Source organism: Anolis sagrei, chromosome 6 (genome assembly GCF_037176765.1).
Source record: "Anolis sagrei isolate rAnoSag1 chromosome 6, rAnoSag1.mat, whole genome shotgun sequence".
Lineage (NCBI taxonomy): Eukaryota > Metazoa > Chordata > Lepidosauria > Squamata > Dactyloidae > Anolis > Anolis sagrei.
In genome coordinates, this window is record NC_090026.1 from 60869462 (window position 1) to 60890720 (window position 21259).

At 43.7% G+C, this 21259-nt stretch overlaps 1 protein-coding gene across 1 annotated transcript; it reads right to left on the reverse strand.

The window, feature by feature from the left end:
• Positions 1–2277: 2277 nt before the first annotated feature.
• LOC137097443 (ferritin heavy chain A-like) lies at positions 2278–17157 on the reverse strand. The gene is made up of 3 exons (XM_067470562.1): positions 17032–17157; positions 16794–16992; positions 2278–2408 (listed from the first exon to the last, which is right to left on the reverse strand). The coding sequence occupies exons 1-3, from the start codon at positions 17155–17157 to the stop codon at positions 2278–2280; spliced, it is 456 nt and encodes a 151-aa protein (XP_067326663.1).
• Between the last annotated feature and the right edge of the window lie 4102 nt (positions 17158–21259).

Sequence of the window (21259 nt, forward strand, 5' to 3'; positions counted from 1 at the left end):
GTTTAGCCTGAAGAAGAGAAGGCTGAGAGGGGATATGATAGCCATGTATAAATATGTGAGAGGAAGCCACAGAGAGGAGGGAGCAAGCTTGTTTTCTGCTTCCCTGGAGACTAGGACGCGGAACAATGGCTTCAAACTACAAGAGAGGAGATTCCATCTGAACATGAGGAAGAACTTCCTGACTGTGAGAGCCGTTCAGCAGTGGAACTCTCTGCCCCGGAGTGTGGTGGAGGCTCCTTCTTTGGAAGCTTTTAAACAGAGGCTGGATGGCCATCTGTCAGGGGTGATTTGAATGCAATATTCCTGCCTCTTGGCAGGGGGTTGGACTGGATGGCCCATGAGGTCTCTTCCAACTCTTTGATTCTATGATTCTATGATTCTATGGCAGTGTATTCTCCCCTCATTCTGTGTTGGAGAATGATTTCATCACTCTTTAATCCCCCCTGACAAATTATTATGAGAAATCTTTTTTTATGTGGTCCTTTGCGAAAAACCTTTGTCCAGGCCTTGTAAATGTTAGATAGATATATTTAAAAGTACACAATAATACAAGCAGTTCCCAAGTTATGAAGAAGATAGGTTCTGTAGGTTTGTTCTAAAGCTGAATTTGTTCGTAAGTCGAAGCAGAGACCCCTTTCCCCCTTGATAATAACCCTTTCAGGAGTGAATTTCCCTTTCGAGTGGTAGGTTTCTCTCACTTCCTGCTGTCCCACTCTGTTCTTAACTATGAGTCATTTGTAGGTCAGCTGTTTGTAACTTGAGGACTGTGTGTAGATAAAAATAAAAATATTATTCTGGCCAATAGTGAGAAAATAGCTTGAATATATAATTAACATGTTTTAATCTTTCCCTGAATGTGTTATCATGGTGCTCAGTCATAATGCCAAAGTGGCATAGTTAGTTTTTAAATCACAGGCAATAATAAAGCCAAGAACATTCCATGCGTTAGCACCAAATGGGGATTGTTGATCCTATTTTTGTACAGATTGTAAATTGAATTTCTTTTGACCTTTTGTTAAACAAGTTAAAAGCTGGCTGTTTTCTTCTTCTTCTGGGCACTAATTAATTCTTGTGTTAATTTTCGGTTTGGGCAAGCAAGTGACAGTATACTTTGTTAAGCTTTGTAGGTTAGAGGTATATGTAACTGATAGGCACCCGACTATTCATTCATCCTCTCATTGTGCACTGTCTTTGCACGAAGACACAATCATTCTCGGTGATGAACATATACAGGTGGCGCTTTGGAGAGCTGTCTCAATCTAGCTTCCATTGGTTTGGGTAGAAACTTTTGCTATTCCCCCGCCTCTTGTTGCATTCTTATTTCTCCCTTTATGCTATCAGGAAAGCTCAAGCTACACATCCTGCCATAGAACCAAAATTCACAATCAGCAAAATCAATTGCCAAATTTATGTTATCTTAAAGAGTGCTTGTATGCACCCTCATCTATACACACAATAAAAGTGAAAATATGTATTTATTTATTTGTCGTATCAGAACAACCAGTCCAATTATATTACATTTCTAACAGAGCAAAGCAAACAAACAGATTACAAAATTTGTGAGTATGAGAGTTGATTAAATGTCCTTTGACCAGTATCTGGCCACTTGGAGTGCCTCTGGTGTTGCTGCAAGAAGGTCCTCCCTTGTGCATGTGGCAGGGCTCAGGGTGCATTGCAGCAGGTGGTCAGTGGTTTGCTCCTCTCCACACTCGCATGTCGAGGATTCCACTTTGTAGCCCCATTTCTGAAGGTTGGCTCTGCATCAGTGCCTTCCAGGTCGCCCAGTCCTCTGTGTGCCCAGGGGGGAGTCTCTCATTGGGTATCAGCCATTGGTTGAGGTACTGGGTTTGGGCCTGCAACTTTTGGACTCTCGCTTGCTGAGGTGTTCCAGTGAGTGTCTCTGTAGATCTTAGAAAACTATTTCTAGATTTAAGTCGTTGACGAAAATATGTATGCGTGTATGGCAAGGTCCTGCCTCCACAAACAGCTATAGCTCCTACTACTCAGGAGACACCAATGGCCCTCCCTCCAATGACATTGAAGGTTCTAGTGCAGTGGTTCTCAACCTGGGGGTCATGACCCCCAGAGGGGTCACCTGGCCATTTCAGAGGGGTCACAACGTTGACTCCTTTGGCCTTGCCCCCTCCGACTCCCTGGAATAGCTGCTGGGTCCCGGGCGCAATGCAGGAGGGCTTGGGCCAGCCAGGAAGGCTTTCCCTGCTGCCATTGCCGCCACCAGAAATGTTCTTGCTCGGGACTCACCCTGCTGCAATGCCCTCAGAACCCCCACAGCCATTCCTTGATGGCGGAGGTCCGGGGCTGAAGGAGGTGATGGTGAGGTGGAGGAGGAGGAGGAGGAGGAGGAAGCTGCATCCCTGCCTCAAGGCCTGCACCTCGATTTGGAGGCACTGCCAGATGAGAACGGAGAAGAGGAGAAAGAAGAGCCTGGACGAGAGCAGGCCTCATTACTCCTGCCCTGTGCTGTGCTCTTCCTGCCACCCTTCGAGGCCTCTGCTTCTCGTGGAAGCCTTGTAGAGAGGCGAGAGGAGTGTGGGGCAGCAGCAACAGCAATGCCTGCCTATCTCCTTCTCCCCTGGCCTCTTCCTCCTCCTCCTCTATATTTGAGGACTTCCAAATGGAGAGGAGGAGAAGGAAGACCCTGGAGGAGAAAGAGGTAAGACCTCACTGCTGCTGCCCTGTGCCACCCTCTTCTCGCCACCCTTCGAGGAGTCCACTTCTGGTGGAAGCCTTGAAAAGCAGCGAGAGGAGCTCAGGGCAGACGGGGTGCCTGTGCCCTACACCACTGGAGAAATTACACTGTATTGCACCACCTGACATCCGCCAGGAAGTAGCAACCAATAGTGAAAGGGCCATCCCCTGTTTGGATATCAACCAGCACGTCAACGGCTTAAATCAATAAATAGTTTTCTAAGATCCACAGAGACACTCACTGGAACACCTCAGCAAGCGAGAGTCCAAAAGTGGCAGGCTCAAATCCAGAACCTCAATCAATGGCTGATACCAAATGAGAGACTCCCCCCTGGATACACAGAAAACCAGGTGACTTGGAAGGCGCTGAACAGACTGTGCTGTGGCACCACAAGATGCAGAGCCAACCTTAAGAATGGGGCCACAAAGTGGAATCCTTGACATGCGAGTGCGGAGAAAAGGAAACCACTGACCACCTGCTGCAATGCAACCTGAGCCCTGCCACATGCACAATAGAGGACCTTCTTGCAGCAACACCAGAGGCACTCCAAGTGGCCAGATACTGGTCAAAGGACATTTAATCAACTACCAAGCTTGCAAACTTTGTGTTTTGTTTGTCTGCTTGTTTGTTTGTTAAAAAATGCAATGCAACTGTTTGGTCTGCCCCTGACACGATAAATAAATAAATCAGAAATGTTTTTACTAGGTGTGATGTATCATTACTAGGTGTGATGTATCATTTGTACATCATTTTAATCCAGTTTACCTGTGCTGTCGCGCGCTGGTCTCCTATAAAAGACTATAAACAGGACTTAATTTTTGTGAGCCCAACGGGACGCCGGGGTTGCCTCAGAGAGAGGTTTTTTGGGATTTTCCTGAAAAGATGGGCTTCAAAGTCTTTAAAGATGCAACAAAATCATTATTACTGAACAAATAACAAGGCTTCAACGATTGGATTCAAAGTTTTCTTAATAAACTGTTGGCTTTTTCGATCTTGGCCCCAAGGGCAGGCAACTGTTCCTTCACTGTTGGGAAAATCCCCGACCTCTCCCTGGGCAATCTGTCTCCTCTTTTGTTGGCGTGGGGCCTCTACACCCGGTCCAATCTGCTTTATGGTTGCCGCGAAGGGCCCTTACCGAACAGAGACCTTTGCAGAACTTCCAGGAGGAGGAAGATGTTCACTTCCCAGTGATGGCTGGCTGAAGCGCTGTGGGACTGGATTCCTAGCAAGAAAGCTGAGAGGCTGTAAGTTCCTCAGCAAACTGTAAAGTTCCCAGCAAAAGCTGTGCTGAGACTGTATATCCTTGGCCAGGCTATGGGGCTATTTCTCCTGGCCAAGCTGTAAATGATGAAGCCTTTTACAGGAGGTCCTGGTTCAAGTCCTGTAAGAAAGACTTCTCTGTGTGGACTGACCTAAAATGGCTCCTATTCCCTCCAAAACCCTAAAAGGGGGTGGCACTAGGGAACCTAATGATAATTGACAGGTCATTGACCCAATAACTGCAAAGTAAGGAAAGCCATCTAACTGCAAATGCATAAAACTTTAAAAAACATGCAACACTCAACAAATAGCAAGATAAGACATGGCCCGACTTACCCGGCCAAAGAAGTTGTGGTGCAGGGCATCCCCCCCCACCATTCTTGCCTCAGGGGGGCTTCTTCCTCCCAGAAGCCCCCCTCAGATGGTGGGAAGGTTTCCTGTCGGCAGGTCACTTGGCCAATGACCAACTGACCACACCTCGCTGCGGGAGAGGCCTGAGCTGGCCTCTCCCTCTTTGTGGGCAGCCTTTATAAGGCTGCCCCAGGCTCCCCAGCAGGCACTGGGGCAGCAGGCACTGGGATAACTTTTGCCCCAGGCTCCCCAGCACGCACTGGGATAACTTTTGTTGTTGTTTACCTTGTCCTAGTTACCCGTTAACAGTTACTTGTTTGTTTCATGCTTCTCGTCACAACTCCTTGTTAGTGTGGGGCATGGGCCCTGGATCTGGTTTGATATCCCCCCTAGTGGAAAGGGGGAACGGCTGGTGGTCCCAGGGGTGCCGAGTTGCGTTTGCTTGGTATTGTGCCGGCGGCACCCTGGTGTGTGCGGGATCGGGCAGTATTGGGCTGCCCGATCGTGATCCAGGACCCATGCTTGGCTGCCAACCCTTGTTCCTGTTATCAATAAATGAGTTGTGTCCATTGTTCATCCCAACATCATGTTTGAGCGTACTTCTTGGGTTGGCTGCGGGAGGTGTATCACACTTGCACATGCAAAAGCTGGAGCTCCTGGTACGGCCGTACCAGAACATTACCTTAGATCATAAGAATTTGTGTATCTTAATTTGCAATTCCATATCTTTTCCCATTCGGGGGTTCTGATTGTGCGACTTCTCAATTTCTCATTGCCATCTGAGATTTAAGAATGGAGCAGTGGAAAGGTCAAATCATAATTTCCACGTACCATTGTGTGGAAATCTCAAACTGACACACCACAGGCATTGTCACCAGGAGTCTGTCCGTAACATTGCCCATGTTGCTGAACTAAAATAGGAAAGAGTTACTAAGCCAATGGTTATATATGAGGAACGTCCCCTCATGACCCTAGGACATCACCTGAGGAGATCACTTGCTATTTGGCTCCCAACCCGACTCGTATTATATTTGTACTGTAGTAGGGATTTCTTTTTCCATCAACCTCCTGATTATAAAAGGGGACTCCAAAATTCACATGTGAGCAGCAACTGTTTGTCCTCCTCCAAGTACATTGTGGAGTGAAGCCAGTGGCAGTCACTCTCCCGCTTACTGTCCATGCCAGCTGTTGTCTACTGATTAGGAATTGGATAGCGGCTCTGTGAATGTGACGCTGCCCCGCTTCCAGAAGTCAGTCATGTGAGATGGGGCATCAGGAAATGGGAGCTGACAGTCATATCACTGCCACTCAGAGAAGCAATGGCTGTTTAAAAAAAGAAAGGCATCTTTGCAGCATGACTGACCATCCTCCCCCCAACTCATCTGCATACGCTGGGATTAGAAGTCACACAGCAATAAAGATGCCACTCGCCAGGCAACACCGATACGTCATGGATGTGATGACAGGTCCTGGATTTTCTGCCTCTTACAGCTTTATTCTTCAGCAAAGACAACAGCAAGAAAAACGGGGAAAGACGCCCACAGGCATCACAACATTCAGACTAAGAACCAGAGTAATTGGCACCCACCCTTTGTTTTCTTTTCAGCTAAACAATTATTTTCCTTCATATTTTGTGTATGTTTACCCATTACTTGCAATGCTTCTTTTAAAAATTATTTATTTATTTGCTTTATTTCTATACCGCATTTTTCAGCCTAGATTAGGCGACTCAATGCGGTTTACACAATGCAAGTTATACAGTAATATACAGTTAAAAAACACATCACACATTACAACAAAATCAACAATTATTATCAATTCCTTATCAATTCATGACGCCTCAAAACAGAACAAGATCAATTCTCATAATCCTTGTGCCATTCCTATGTTCAATTTTACCGACTTCCTGTGTTCAGTTGTTCAATTGCACTGTTTAGCCAAACGCTTGCTCGTAGAGCCAAGTCTTGACCTTCCTCCGAAACACCAGCAGCAAAGGGGCCTGTCTGATGTCTACCGGTAGGGCATTCCATAGCCGAGGGGCCACCACCGAGAAGGCCCTGTCTCTCGTCCCCACCAATTGTGCCTGTGATGCAGGCGGGACCGAGAGCAGGGCCTCCCCAGATGATCTTAATGTCCTAGTTGGTTCATAGGAGGAGATGCGTTCGGAGAGGTAAGTAGGGCCAGAACCGTTTAGGGCTTTATAGGCTAACGCCAGCATTTCAATTGTGCCCGATAGCAAACTGGCAGCCAGTGGAGCTGGCACAACAGAGGAGTTGTATGCTCCCTGAGTGCCGCTCCTGTTAGTAACCTGGCTGCCGAGCGTTGGACCATTTGAAGCTTCCGAGCAGTCTTCAAACGCAACCCCACGTAGAGAGCGTTGCAGTAGTCTATACGGGATGTAACCAGAGTATGGACTATCGTGGCCAAGTCAGACTTCCCAAGGTACGAGCACAGCTGGCACACAAGTTTTAACTGTGCGAATGCTCCCCTGGTCACCGCTGAAACCTGAGGTTCCAGGCTCAGCGATGAGTCCAAGATCACACCCAAGCTGTGAACCTGTGCCTTCAAGGGGAGTGTGACCCCGTCCAGCACAAGTTGCGACCCTATACCCTGTTCGGCCTTGCGACTGACCAGGAGTACCTCTGTCTTGTCTAGATTCAATTTCAATTTGTTCGCCCTCACCCAGACCGTTACAGCGGCCAAGCACCGGTTCAGGACCTGAACAGCCTCCTTAGTAGCAGGTGGGAAGGAGTGACAGAGTTGGACATCATCCGTGTACAGATGACAACCCTGTCATCTGTATGTGAATGTAACATTAAGGAAAATGTAACATTTTCCTTAAAATCCTATAACAAAAAATATCTGGTTCTCAATATAGTTTTTTCTGTTTATCTGTTTTTTTCTTTTCTATTTTCTAAGTTTTAAATGTACTACATTTAAAATATTCGTTGTTGGGGAGAGGGAAAGACTTTTGAGAATTTGCACTGGGTAGGATTGTGTTTGCTATGCACCAAAGATCATTTTGGCCTAGGCTGCCAGCAGGACAATATACATCTATATAAATAAAAATGTAATGTTCGTATGTGGTATTCACGGAACTCAAAAACCACTGGGGCAATTGGCACCAAATTTGGACACGATACACCTAACAACCCAATGTATGTTCTCCACTCAAAAAAATTGATTTTGTCATTTGGGAGTTGTAGTTGTTGGGATTTATAGTTCACCTACAATCAAAGAGAATTATGAACCCCACCAATGATGGAATTGAACTAAACTTGGCACACAGTTCTCCCATGACCAACAGAAAATACTGTAAGGGTTTGATGGGCAGTGTCCTTTGCTTTTGGAGTTGTAGTTCACCTACATCCAGAGATCACTGTGGACTCAAACAACGATGGATCTGGACCAAACTCTACAGAAATATTCAATATGCCCAAATGTGAACCTTGGTGGAGTTTGGGGAAAATAGAATCTTGACATTTGGGAGTTGCCGTTGCTGGGATTTATAGTTCACCTACAATCACAGAGCATCCTGAACCCCACCAAACCTCCCACACAGAACCCCCATGTGGGCCACAGCAACGTGCGGCAGGGGACGGCTAGTACATCTATATAAATAAAAATGTAATGTTCGTTTGTGGGATTAACATAACTCAAAAACCACTGGACAAATTGACACCAAATTTGGACACAATACACCTATCAGGCCAACGAGTGATCATCACTTATAAAAACACTGAAAAATACAGCAGAAGGGACTTAAAAGTAAAAAAAAACAACCAAAAATTACATTACAATGCATGCGCAAAACCACATATATACGCAAACACACACATATACACATATATACACACACAAAACACATCTAGACTGACTGGGCCACAGCAACACGTGGCAGGGGATGGCTAGTATTTCATAAATACACTCTAGGTAGATATACACTACATAGTTATAATCATTTCATACTATTTTAACAGTCTATGGACAGTTTGGTGAAAAATTTAGACAGTCATAATAACTCTCTAGTGGAGAAGCCTAGTTCTGAAGTGATCTACAAATCTTGGTTTTCCATTGAATGACAGATAAAGTAACATTGGATGATGAAATGCTGTATAGATCCACATTCTCTCTGGAAGTAAGAGTTTGACCCATAGAAGCCTTTCACCAATCTATTTGAAGGTGGCAATGTTCAGCAGTGACTGTTCTGAAAGGTATTGTTTTCCTTTTCCTACAGGCACAACCCAACTAATATCCTTTTTGCCCCAAAGTCCACAAAGACACTGCACATTCTTCCGGGCAAATGTAACAGCTGGCTTTGGATCAGATTGAAAGGTTTAATGGCTGTGCTCCTTTAATATTTGGTTCTGGTTCCTTGCTTACTTTGCCAATATATGTGTAATTGAATCATATAGCCGGTAGATGGCAGTAGGCCTCTCTGGTCATCTTCTAACAACTTCAGAAGCCCTTTGGAAGTCTTGCAGCACCTGATGGAACCAACAAAAATTGGAAAACACAATACCAGCTGGTATTAAGTTTCTGTTTCACTATAATTGGGGGTTTCATGGCTGGGGCTATGGAAAGAGCTCACAGCAATACGGTTATACAATGTGTACTTGCAATCAGTGGTACCAGCCTTCCTTACTAAGCAGCAGTGGCGTCTGAACTTCGTTGTGACTTTCAGATAATTTCATGTTCTAAAAAACAGTGTTCCCTGGACATAAAATGGCCCAGAGAGGATCAAAAGCATGGTAGAAATGCCGTCTGACCCCCTAAAGGGCATTTGGGATATAAACTTGAATTTTTGCAAGGAATGCAAAAGGGATATGTGGTTCTTCAGTGTCCTATGGGGGTCAACATGGCCCCCTAACAGTTGCTCGCACCTACTAGCTGGTGCTGTTGGTTTATATCAAAATGTAGCAGTTAATGCAGTCATAATACAATATTTTGCATCTATCATAGGACTTCATCCTGCACTGCTCCAGTGGCTTATGATACTGTAAACCACCGCCTCCTGAGAAAAATGTATAATATCACAAAGGACTACCACCTCACCCGCCTCATAGGAAACCTGCTACAAAACAGGAGCTTTTTTGTTGAGTTCCAGGGCCAGAGAAGCAGATGGCGGAAACAGAAGAACGGCCTGCCTCAGGGGAGCGTGCTTGCTCCATCCATGTTCAACATTTACACAAATGACCAGCCACTCCCAGAAGGGACAGAGAGTTTCATCTATGCTGATGATCGTGCCATTACCACTCAAACAAGGAGCTTTGAGATGGTTGAACAGAAGCTCTCCGAAGCTCTAGGTGCTCTTACCGCCTATTACAGGGAAAACCAGCTGATCCCTAATCCATCTATAACACAGACATGTGCTTTTCACCTCAAGAACAGACAAGCATCCCGAGCTGTGAGGATTACCTGGGAAGGAATCCCACTGGAGCATTGCAGTGCACCCAAATTCCTGGGAGTCATAGAATCATAGAATCAAAGAGTTGGAAGAGACCTCATGGGCCATCCAGTCCAACCCCCTGCCCAAAAGCAGGAATATTGCATTCAAATCACCCCTGACAGATGGCCATCCAGCATCTGTTTAAAAGCTTCCAAAGAAGGAGCCTCCACCACACTCCGGAGCAGAGAGTTCCACTGCTGAACGGCTCTCACAGTCAGGAAGTTCTTCCTCATGTTCAGATGGAATCTCCTCTCTTGTAGTTTGAAGCCATTGTTCCGCGTCCTAGTCTCCAAGGAAGCAGAAAACAAGCTTGCTCCCTCTTCCCTGTGACTTCCTCTCACATATTTATATATTTATAGTCCTCAATGGACTGGTACCTGACTTTAATTAACTGTACTTTCTCTGTAGGAAAAAACCCTATTTAACCTCTCCCGGGCTGTTTACTATCTATGCCTCATCAGTGTGGGTCCTACTACCAATTCCAAATGCGTCTGGGTATCAAGTAGACCTACCAGCCAAGGCTTGTAGAGATTTCTGATGGAGTTCCATGGATCTGTAGTGTTGTCCTCCCTCAGAGAATTCTTTGAAAACCTCAGGGTTGTTTTCCCGCTGATTGCTGTGAGGCTGAGAGGCTGTGAGATCTCAGCCAGAGCCTTGAGACATTTTCCCTGGAATTTCTGTTTCTGTTTCCCTGAATGTTCTTGAGAAAAGAAGCTGGTCTACCTCCTATAGTTTAGCTTCCTTATGTGAGACTGCCCAAAAAATGGCTCCTTTCCCTCCCAGAGCCCTGAACAAGGGGCGGAACCAAAGCTTAATTATGATGGACAGGAGGCCTGCCCTATGACTGCAAACAGATAACAGAAAGAAAATAAAGTTGGAGCTCCTGGTACAGCCTAACCAGCACAAACTAATCCTGTTAATTTGCTCTGTTTCTATGATTTTTCTTATGCTGTTATTCATTATCATCTACCTTACTAAACCACTTTATCCTTTAACTCGGCTCCGGCACAGCTTACTTTTCTGAACTATCTCTCTCTACGTTCCACCTCGTAATTTAAGATCTACTGCGGAAGCCCTGCTTTTGGTCCCACCGGCGTCACAAGCGCGTCTGGTGGGGGTGGGGGACAGGGCCTTCTCAGTGGTGGCCCCTCACTTGTGGAATTCGCTCCCCAATGAGATTAGATCGGCGTCCTTCCTCCTCACTTTTAGGAAAAAACTGAAGTCGTGGTTTTGGAGTCAGGTTTTTGGAGTCAGCAGCACTTAGGCACTGAATCGGACCACAGGATTATGACAATGGGAAACGGATATGTGATTTTGATTAGGCGACTATGTTAGTATATGAGTATGTGATTTTAATTAATGTTATTGTTAATTTTTTATGTATTTGATTTTATGTTGTTGTATTGATATTATGGCATTGAATTGTTGCCTGTGTAAGCCGCCCTGAGTCCTCCCTCGGGGGTGAGAAGGGTGGGGTAGAAGCGATGTAAATAAATAATATAAATAAATAATAGTTCACGTAGTGGTTTTCCTCCCACCTCCAAAATTAGTCTGCTGTTATTGTTGTTGCTAGTTATTTTTGTTATGTTGTTTTATGCTGTTTTTACGATTGTTTAATTGTTATTGCTTTATTTTAATTGTATTCTGCCTGGGCTTGGGCCTCATGTAAGCCACCCCGAGTCCCTTCGGGGAGATGGAGGCGGGGTAGAAAAATAAACTTCTTCTTCTTCCTTCTTTCTTCCTCCTCCTCCTCCTCCTCCTTCTTCTAATCTTTCCCAAGAGAACCTAAAAGAGGCACTAACCCCGCTCTACTCTCTCTGCCGTGGCACTACCTTATAGCTATTTTGAATGCCTGGGTGGCAAAATGGCAGCATCAAGGCAGCATCATCTCTTTCCCCTCTGCAATGTGACCTTTGATTTATCCATGGGTCATATACACATTCATATTTTTGACCCCCAAACCCGCTCTCAGATTATACATGATGTCTACGTACTTATACATGAGTATATATGATAATTCATTGTGCCTGAAAACAATATTCCTGTACCTAATTCACAGTGCTACACAGAGCTTTGACATGATTACTTACAAATGACTGGTCACAATGACTGTAACACAAGGATAACTTTGCCTCTTATATAACTGTAACCTTTAGATGCTTTTGTAGTTACAGGCCTGTAGCTTCATTAAATAATGAAGCAGAGATATAGCATGACTCAAGTGTTGTCTTATGCTATGTCTTGTGTTCCGTTGCAGTTGTTGAGTTGATGCCTGTTGGATAAGCAGAGAGTGAATTTTATACAACAGGCTAAAGACCTGTAACATTAAGGTATTTAAAAAGCAATTTACTTAGGACCTCATCCGACATTGTGTTCTTTATATTGTCGAAGGCTTTCATGGCTGGAATCATTGGGTTGTTGTAGGTTTTTTCGGGCTATATGGCCATGTTCTAGAGGCATTCTCTCCTGACGTTTTGCCTGCATCTATGGCAAGCATCTCAGAGGTTGTGAGGTCCTCACAACCTCTGAGGATGCTTTCCATAGATGAGGGATAAGATAAAGATAAATGTGGTCGAGGAAACTGGATAGCCTGGTTAGGCCTGTCCAGTAAAGCTCAGGCCATGAAAAGAAGAGAAGTAGCAGAATAACTAAAAGGAAAGTAGAAATAGACAAAGGGATTATTGGGCTACTGTATGAGGAATTAATCTCCTTAACTTACAAAACAAAAAACAACCCTTATAGAAAATTGGCAACAAGAGAAAAACTTCAGTGAGAAATTAATTGTGTCTTGGATTGACAATATTCATAAAATTAAACATATGAGGATCAAGGAAACCCAAAGGAAAATAATCTCCAAATGGCATAGGACCACCCACCCAATTAGCACACATAATGGGAAATATCTCAAACAAATGCTGGCACTAGGGCTGGGCAACCACGGAAAAATTTGTTTCTAAACTCGATTCGTTTTTAGGGGGTTTTTGCGTTTCGATTTTTAAAAGAATTCCGAAATTTTTCTTTAAAAAAGTTCGAAATTTACGAAATTTCGGAAATTACGAAACAATTACGAAACAATAATGAATCGATTTGTTAATGGCGGACGCAGACTCGCAATACACTAAAAAAAACCTCCAAATGGGACAGGGGGAACTTCTGAAGCTTCCCTCTCCCTCTGTTGTTGACTGTTGGTGTGATAATTATATTTTTTTTCACTGATAAAACAAACAACAACTATAAAACTTGCACCAGACATGCGGAAATAATAACGAAACGATTTCGAAACGATTTCGAAACAATTACGAAACGAATTGAAAAATTCGTTTCGATTTTTAGTTGCTCCTGAATGGTTCAATATCGCTTCGTTATAAAAAAATAACGAATTAATAACGAATTACGAAATTAACGAACGAAACCGCCCAGCCCTAGCTGGCACAAATGTGGGGGGATAGGTACATTCTCCCACATGTGGTGGGATTGTAGAAAAATTCAGAATTATTATGGTAAAATAAGGACTGTGGTGGAAAACATAATAGGGAAAGAATTAATGTGGGATAAAGCCAGGTTCATGTCGCTCACCATAAAGGCAAAGGAAGATAATAATTGGATAGAAATCCTAAAATATATGACAGCCGCAATACAGGCCACAATAGCCCGGGGATGGAGAGACGATACAAAATGGGATTTGGAAACCTGGTGGGCTTATCTATCAGAATATATAATTAATGATTTTATCAATCAAGGGAAAAACAAGTATATAAATAGTCAAAGAGAACAAGACTGGTTTAGGAAATGGTCTGTGTTAATTGACAAAATAGACGGAGACGACAAATACAGTATTTTGAACCAGGCTTTCCACATGGTTAAATTGATGCAATGACATGATTTAGAATTGCTGTTCCAGGGGGGTGGGGGTGGGGGTGGGGGGAATGGGGGGAGGGGGGTTTGTTGGGCGATAAATAATTAAGGAATGTATAGAATGTCATTTAAGGAAAATTTACTTTTGAAATAATGTTTATTGAAATAAGTCCTGTATGGCAAAATTTTTGATAATTGTTGGGATGTATCAAAATATTTTTTTAAAAAATCGAAAAAAAATATTGTCAGAATTTCTAAAGATTCAGCTGACTTTGCAAGGGCAATAAACCTTTTTATTTTATTTTTTAAATCCACATGTCTTGTGCTTTAAACTATAAGCATAAGTATTGAAATGTTACTCTTGCAAACTGTTTCAGTAAAACAGTATAGAATTGTACTTTAAAAATTGTTATGACTATATCATGTAATGTTTAGTAGGCTATTTAGATGGGAATGTCTTCTGCCAAGTGATTTGCATTGCAACACGACAGAGAAAGAAGCTTGCATTTGGTAAATTGCTTTTCAAGAAGGGTAGGTGGTGCTAGAAGATGCCTGGTTTTGCACTAGGCATATACAACTGATTGACAATGATTGACAACTGGAAAATAGAGGGAGAAAATGTGGAGGCCGAGACAGACTTTGTAATTCTAGGCGCAAAGATTACTGCAGATGCAGACTGTGGCCAGGAAATCAGAAGACGCTTACTTCTTGGGAGGAGAGCAATGTCCAATCTCGATAAAATAGTAAAGAGTAGAGACATCAGACTGGCAACAAAGATCCGCATAGTCAAAGCCATGGTATTCCCTGTAGTAACCTACGAATGTGAGAGCTGGACCTTAGGGAAGGCCGAGCGAAGGAAGATCGATGCTTTTGAGCTGTGGTGTTGGAGGAAAGTTCTGAGAGTGCCTTGGACTGCGAGAAGATCCAACCAGTCCATCCTCCAGGAAATAAAGCCCGACTGCTCACTGGAGGGAAGGATACTAGAGACAAAGTTGAAGTACTTTGGCCACATCATGAGGAGACAGCAAATCCTAGAGAAGACAATTATGCTGGGGAAAGTAGAAGGAAAAAGGAAGAGGGGCCGACCAAGGGCAAGATGGATGGATGGCATCCTTGAAGTGACTGGACTGACCTTGAAGGAGCTGGGGGTGGTGACGGCAGACAGGGAGCTCTGGCGTGGGCTGGTCCATGAGGTCACGAAGAATCGGAGACGACTGAACGAATGAACAACAACATATACAACTGTGGGCTCTGGAGAGATCCCATTCCACCCAGTGAATGAGAATTGACACCAAGCCCTGCTATCCACCTGAGAAGAGGTGAATACAGAGGGCTTTCTCAATACTTGCAAGTCAAGACAACATAAGCAGTTGGAAAAATGGATCCAGAGAGGTCTCTTTTTTGCAAGAACAAGAAAATGGGAGAATGGGGCATGCCAATTTTTTTTCTTAGCCATTCCTAATCATATAACCATAGAATAATTGAATTGGAAGAGATCACATGGATCATCTAGTCCAACCCCCTGCCATTAAGGAAAAGCTTAATCAAAGCACCCCTGAAAGATAGATATCCAACTTCTGTTTAAAAGCCTCCAAAGAAGAAGCTTTCACTACACTCAGATGCAGAGAGTTCCACTACTGAGCAGCTCTTACAGTCAAAAGGTTCTTCCTAATATTCAGGTGGAATCTCCTTTCCTGTAATTTGAACTCGTTGCTACAGGTCCTAGTCTCCAAGGGAGCGGAAAATAAGCCTTATATATATATATATCATTATTTTAAATATATGAGATATATTTAATCTATCTCCTTTCAAATATTTAAACATGACAATCATGTCTCACCTCAACATTCTCTCCTTCAGGCTAATTATAGAATCATAGAGTTGGAAGAGATCTCATGGGCCATCCAGTCCAACCCCATTCTGCCAAGAAACAGGAAAATCGCATTCAAAGCATCCCCAACAGATGGCCATCCAGCCTCTGTTTAAAAGCTTCCAAAGAAGGAGCCTCCACCTCACTCTGGGGCAGAGAGTTTCACTGCTCAACGGCTCTCACAGTCAGGAAGTTCTTCTTAATGTTCAGATGGAATCTCCTTTCTTGTAGTTCTATATGCGACCACTTGCTCAGCTGGTTCGAGGTTTTGGGTTTGAGTGTTATCAGTATGCCGATGACACTCAGCTGGTGCTGAAGATGGAAGGCCGACCGGACTCTGTACCCGATTGTTTCCATCAGTGCCTCGAGGCCATTACTGGATGGCTGCGTGCCAGCAGGTTGAGGGTGAATCCAGCAAAGACGGAGATCCTATGGCTGGGTGGACCGGGCAGTGGGGACATCCATTTGCTCACCCTGGATGGCGAGGTGTTACGCCCGTCATCATTGGTAAAGAGTCTGGGAGTCCTTTTGGACCTTCTGCTGACAATGGAGGCCCAGGTCTCCGCCGTGAGCAGAACCGCCTTCTTTCACCTGCGGCAGGCTAGACGGCTGGCCCCCTACCTGTTCAGGGATGACCTAGCTACGGTGATCCAGGCCACGGTCATCTCAAGACTGGACTACTGTAACACCCTCTACATTGGCCTCCCTCTGTCGGTGATTCGGAAGCTCAAGTTGGTACAAAACGCAGCTGCTCGGCTTCTTGCGGGAATTCCGATGAGATGCCACATAACACCAATCTTACTACAGCTGCATTGGTTACCAATTGAGCACCGGATCACTTTCAAAGTGATGGTACTCACCTTTAAGGCCTTGCATGGTCTGGGGCCAATGTATCTGAGGGATCGTCTCACCCCCTACCAACCCCAGAGATCCCTCCGTTCTGAGGACCAAGATCTATTGGAAGTCCCCAGTGTCAAGACCTTGCGTCTAACGGCAACCAGATGCAGAGCCTTCACAGCAATAGCGCCATCAGTCTGGAATGCTCTGCCACCTGAAGTTCGTGCCCTGCGGGACTTATCAGCTTTCCGCAGGGCATGCAAGACATACCTGTTTCGACAGGCTTTTAATGTTTGATACTGTTGTTTTTAAATTGTTTTAAATTGCTTTTAAACTTTGTTAGATTTTATCTATTCTTGTAAGCCGCTCCGAGCCCCAGGGGAGTGGCGGCATATAAGTTTAAATAATAATAAATAAATAAATAAATAGTTTGAAGCCATTGCTCCGCACCCTAGTCTCACCTTGATCGCTTGCCAGTCGGTGCAGATCCAAGAGTGCTTGGTTCACACTCTTTTCTAGATGAAGGGTTGCCTCCATGGCATCAATAGTTTTGCCCCAAGAATCCTTTTCTGGTTTCTTGATATCCTGCAGAAGAACTCGTCCACCACACTGGCTCTGGAACTTCAGCAGCTTCTCAGCGTGTTCTCGCTCCTCATGCAACTGTGACCGGAAGAATTCAGCAACATGTCAAAGGGAAACATCATCCAGGTCAAAGTAGGATGACATGGAGAGGTAGACATAGCTGGTGTACAGCTCCATGTTGACCATGCGATCTATGGCAGCTTCGCAGTCGTGGTGGTAGTTCTGGCAGATTTGGGACTCCATGGCGTTCTGGACAAGGAGGCTGGAGGGAGTCAACTGGAGGATGGCTTTCTCGCTTTGTGCGAACTGGAATCAGGAAGGATCTGAAATGGGGGCTCAAAAAGAAAGGAAAGAAGGCGAAGAAGTGGTGCTGGACCAGGTCCCGTTCAAACACTGTTGAAGCAAGAACCCAGCTCATCATACTGTGGTTTTGTGTCAGTATAATAAATAATAATAATAATAATACCAACAACAACAACAACAGTGGAGGGTGGGAGCTACAGAGAATGTTCTTTGAAGTTGCTGGAGTACAAATATGATGAGTTTCTCATGGATCCTTTGTGGTGAATGTATTAAACCATATTTAGTTCCCTAGTGCTGATTATGGGGAACAACGAAGATGCTGTTTCCATATATTCAGTTAAAATCCACTGTAGCAACAACTTCTTAACACAATGTGTAATACATACATCACTTGCAGGTTCCTTTTATTCTATAAGGAAGAAGAAAACAATGCTTTGATTTTTTTTTTACGTTGAGATCTATTATCACTTTATTAAATTCAAATTTATCGCTGAATTTCTAATCAAAAAAGTGACTGTTAAAACACTATAAAATAAAACATAAATTTGACTTCGCTGAATCAAAGACACTATTAAAGGGGGAAAAATGACTTAATGGTCTGTCCAGCCTCGTAAATCTTATTGTTCATATAAAACAAGATGACAAAATTTATGTCCACCAAACCATAGTATTAATGCAGTCACAGTAGCTGGCAGTCAAAACAATTTCTTTATAATCTGATGTTTAAAAATTATGAGGGCCTATATAAAGCGATGTCTAGAAGGTAATATTTACACAGAAATGTTCTGCATAGAATCGAACTTTTGAAAGCCTGATGCCTGGAGACTCTTTCAATTGTATTTTGCCACCATGCTTCATGGGTGCCAAGTGCAGTCTTTTGCTCTGAGGAGTTCCTTCCACATAATATTATGACCTACACAATTTACATTTCCATGTTTAATGCATCTGTTGGCTAAGTGTTGACCTTTTAGAAAGCAAATGTTTTAACCTAGAAGCCAAGGTTGCCACACTTTCTCCATTAACCTCCAGTTTGTGTAGGCCTATCTAGATAGACACACATACTTCTATAGAGATAATGTTTGTACAAACAGACCTTGGCAACATTATTTTTTGGAATTGTAGTTCCCAGAATACCACCTAGGTAATACTGACTACTAGGGCTGTGTAACCATGGAAAAATGGTTACAATTCAAGGTGCTGGTTTTGGCCTACAAAGCCCGGACCCAATTCAAGGTGCTGGTTTTGGCCTACAAAGCCCTAAACGGTTCCGGCCCAAAATACCTTTCTGACTGCATCTTGGCCTACGAGCCCACGAGGACTTTGAGATCGTCTGGGGAGGCCCTTCTCTCGATCCCGCCTGCCTCACAGGCACTTCTGGCGGGGACGAGGGAGAGGGCCTTCTCGGTGGTGGCCCCCCGGTTGTGGAACACTCTCCCTGCACACATCAGACAGGCGCCCTCCCTCATGTCCTTTCAAAAAAGCCTTAAGACATGGCTGTTCGAGAGGGCATTTAATTAAGTGCTAAAACAATACAGTAAAGAGGACTGGAATGGAACAAGGAATATGAGACTGGTTATGATTCCACTATGAGACGAAGCGGATTTTTAGTGTAGTCTGTAATTGTTGTAGTTTATATGTTGTTGCAATTGGCTTCTTTGTAATTGTCTTTTATGTGTACTGTACACCGCCATGAGTCGCCCTTATGGGCTGAGAATGGCGGTTAATAAGTGCATCAAATAAATAAATAAATAAATAAATAAAAATTTATTTCTAAACTCGATTCGTTTTTAGGGGTTTTTTGTGTTTCGTTTTTTAAAAGAATTCCGAAATTTTTCTTTAAAAAAGTTTGAAATATATGAAATTTCGTAAATTACGAAACAATTACGAAACAATTACGAATCGATTCGTTAATGGCGGACGCGATTGCGCAATATGCAAAAAAAAAAAAAAAAAACCTTCCAAATGGGACAGGGGGAACTTCTGAAGCTTCCCTCTCCCTCTGTTGTTGACTGTTGGTGTGATAATTTATTTTTTATCACTGATAAAACAAACAACAACCCTAAAACTTGCACCAGACATACAGAAATAATAACGAAACAATTTCGAAACGATTTCGAAACGATTTCGAACCAATTACGAAACAATTACGAAATAAATTGAAAAAATCGTTTCGATTTTTAGTTGCTCCTGCATGGCTCAATATCGGATCGTAAGCTAATTTAAATACGAATCAATAATGAATTACGAAATTAACGAATGAAACCGCCCAGCCCTACTGACTACATATTTCTCACAGTAGCCAATCCAATTTTGGGAAATAATAAAAAAAATTCTGATGACACAACTGGTTGCTGTGTCAGTGATGAAGAGATCACGAGGAGAGTTTATCATTTTTATTATATCAAGAGCTGAAATAATACTTTCTTTGAACATACACCCCTCCAAAAAAACATGTAAGATGTGGTGGAGAGAATTCTGACTTCGACATTATTGAAAACTAAAATGTGTGAGCAAATGGCTATGCTTGACTTGATACTTTTTCTAACAGCTCCCCTCTATTTTATTATTATTTATTATTATTTACTGTATTTGTATACTGTCTTGTATACTAAATGTCCTTTGACCAGCAGCTGGCCACTTGGAGTGCTTTTACTGGTGGAAAAAGAAGTTGCTACTGGATAGAGCAGGGGTCCTCAAACTTTTTAAACCGGGGGCCAGTTCACCGTCCCTCAGATCGTTGGAGGGCCGGACTATAGGTTTTTTTTAAAAAAAAATCAATAAAAAATTCCTATGCACATTGCACATATCTTATTTTGCTGTGTGGAAGGGCCCTTAGAGGGGATTCTTTCTAGCCCTCTTTAGGCAGTAATTCCAAGAGCAGAGAATGGGAAATCTTCCTATTTCTAGTCTGAACAAAATCTGGCTACCAGTATTAAAAAAACTCTAAAATAAAGAACAATACTCAAACACAGGGGAACTCCAGACAAGAAACAACAGGGCCAGCTAATCAGCTCTCAACAAAGGATTCTCCCTGAAAACTGTCAGGCTATGAAATGGTAATCAAGGTGGCCAATTGAAACATTCATACCTACCTCCAACAGACAAGAGTTCTTTCTCCCACCCTGGATCTTCCACAATTTTCCTAGCTAAAAGTTTTCCTCTGACATGAAGTCCAGTCGTGTCTGACTCTGGGGTGTGGTGCTCATCTGCATTTCTAAGTCGAAGAGCCGGCATTGTCCGTAGACACCTCCAAGGTCATGTGGCCGGCATAACTGCATGGAGCGCCAGGGCAGCCTCCCTTGGCTGGCTCATGCTGCCCATCGGGCCTGACGGATAGCGTGAGCCAGCCAAGGGAGGGGCACTGTGTGTGTGTGTGGGGGGGGGCGCTCCTCCTCCGTGGGCCGGATAAGTGTCCTTGGCGGGCAGGAAGTGGCCCGCGGGCCATAGTTTGGGGACCCCTGGCATAGAGGGACAGTGCCTTCTCTTCTCAACTTAGCTGCAGAAAGAGAAAGAGAGAAAGACCGCCTCTGATTTGGTCATAAAATCTTTCACATACCACAGACGTATTCAAAAAGGTGGAAAGCTTCACCTCCAACATTTATGAAACATGTAAGCTGCTGAGAAAGAGAAAATGAGCGTTCTGATTTTATTTCTGTTTCTGAATGCTGAGCAGTCAAGGGCTCACATAATGACTGGCAAATTCCATAATGATTTTTGCAAAACTGCAAAGGCAGACTAAAATGTAAAGATTATATTTGGTTAGGGATTGATGATCAGATTTTAACAGTGATGCTCAAAATCTCTGGCCAGCCATGTAAAAACACAAAGATCATTGTGTCCAATCAGACCTTTATGTGCAAGAGTTAAGTGGGTTTCGGACACATGAGTTGTTGTGTGCCAAGCTGTGGCCTGCCAAGTAATAACAGAATGCACTGAAGCAACACACAAAAACAAATAAACAAGGTGTCTGAAGAAATCCAGGTTTCTCTGTTCCAGAGATTCACCTGCTGGCAACACTGATCCTGCCTAAGGGAAAGGAGGC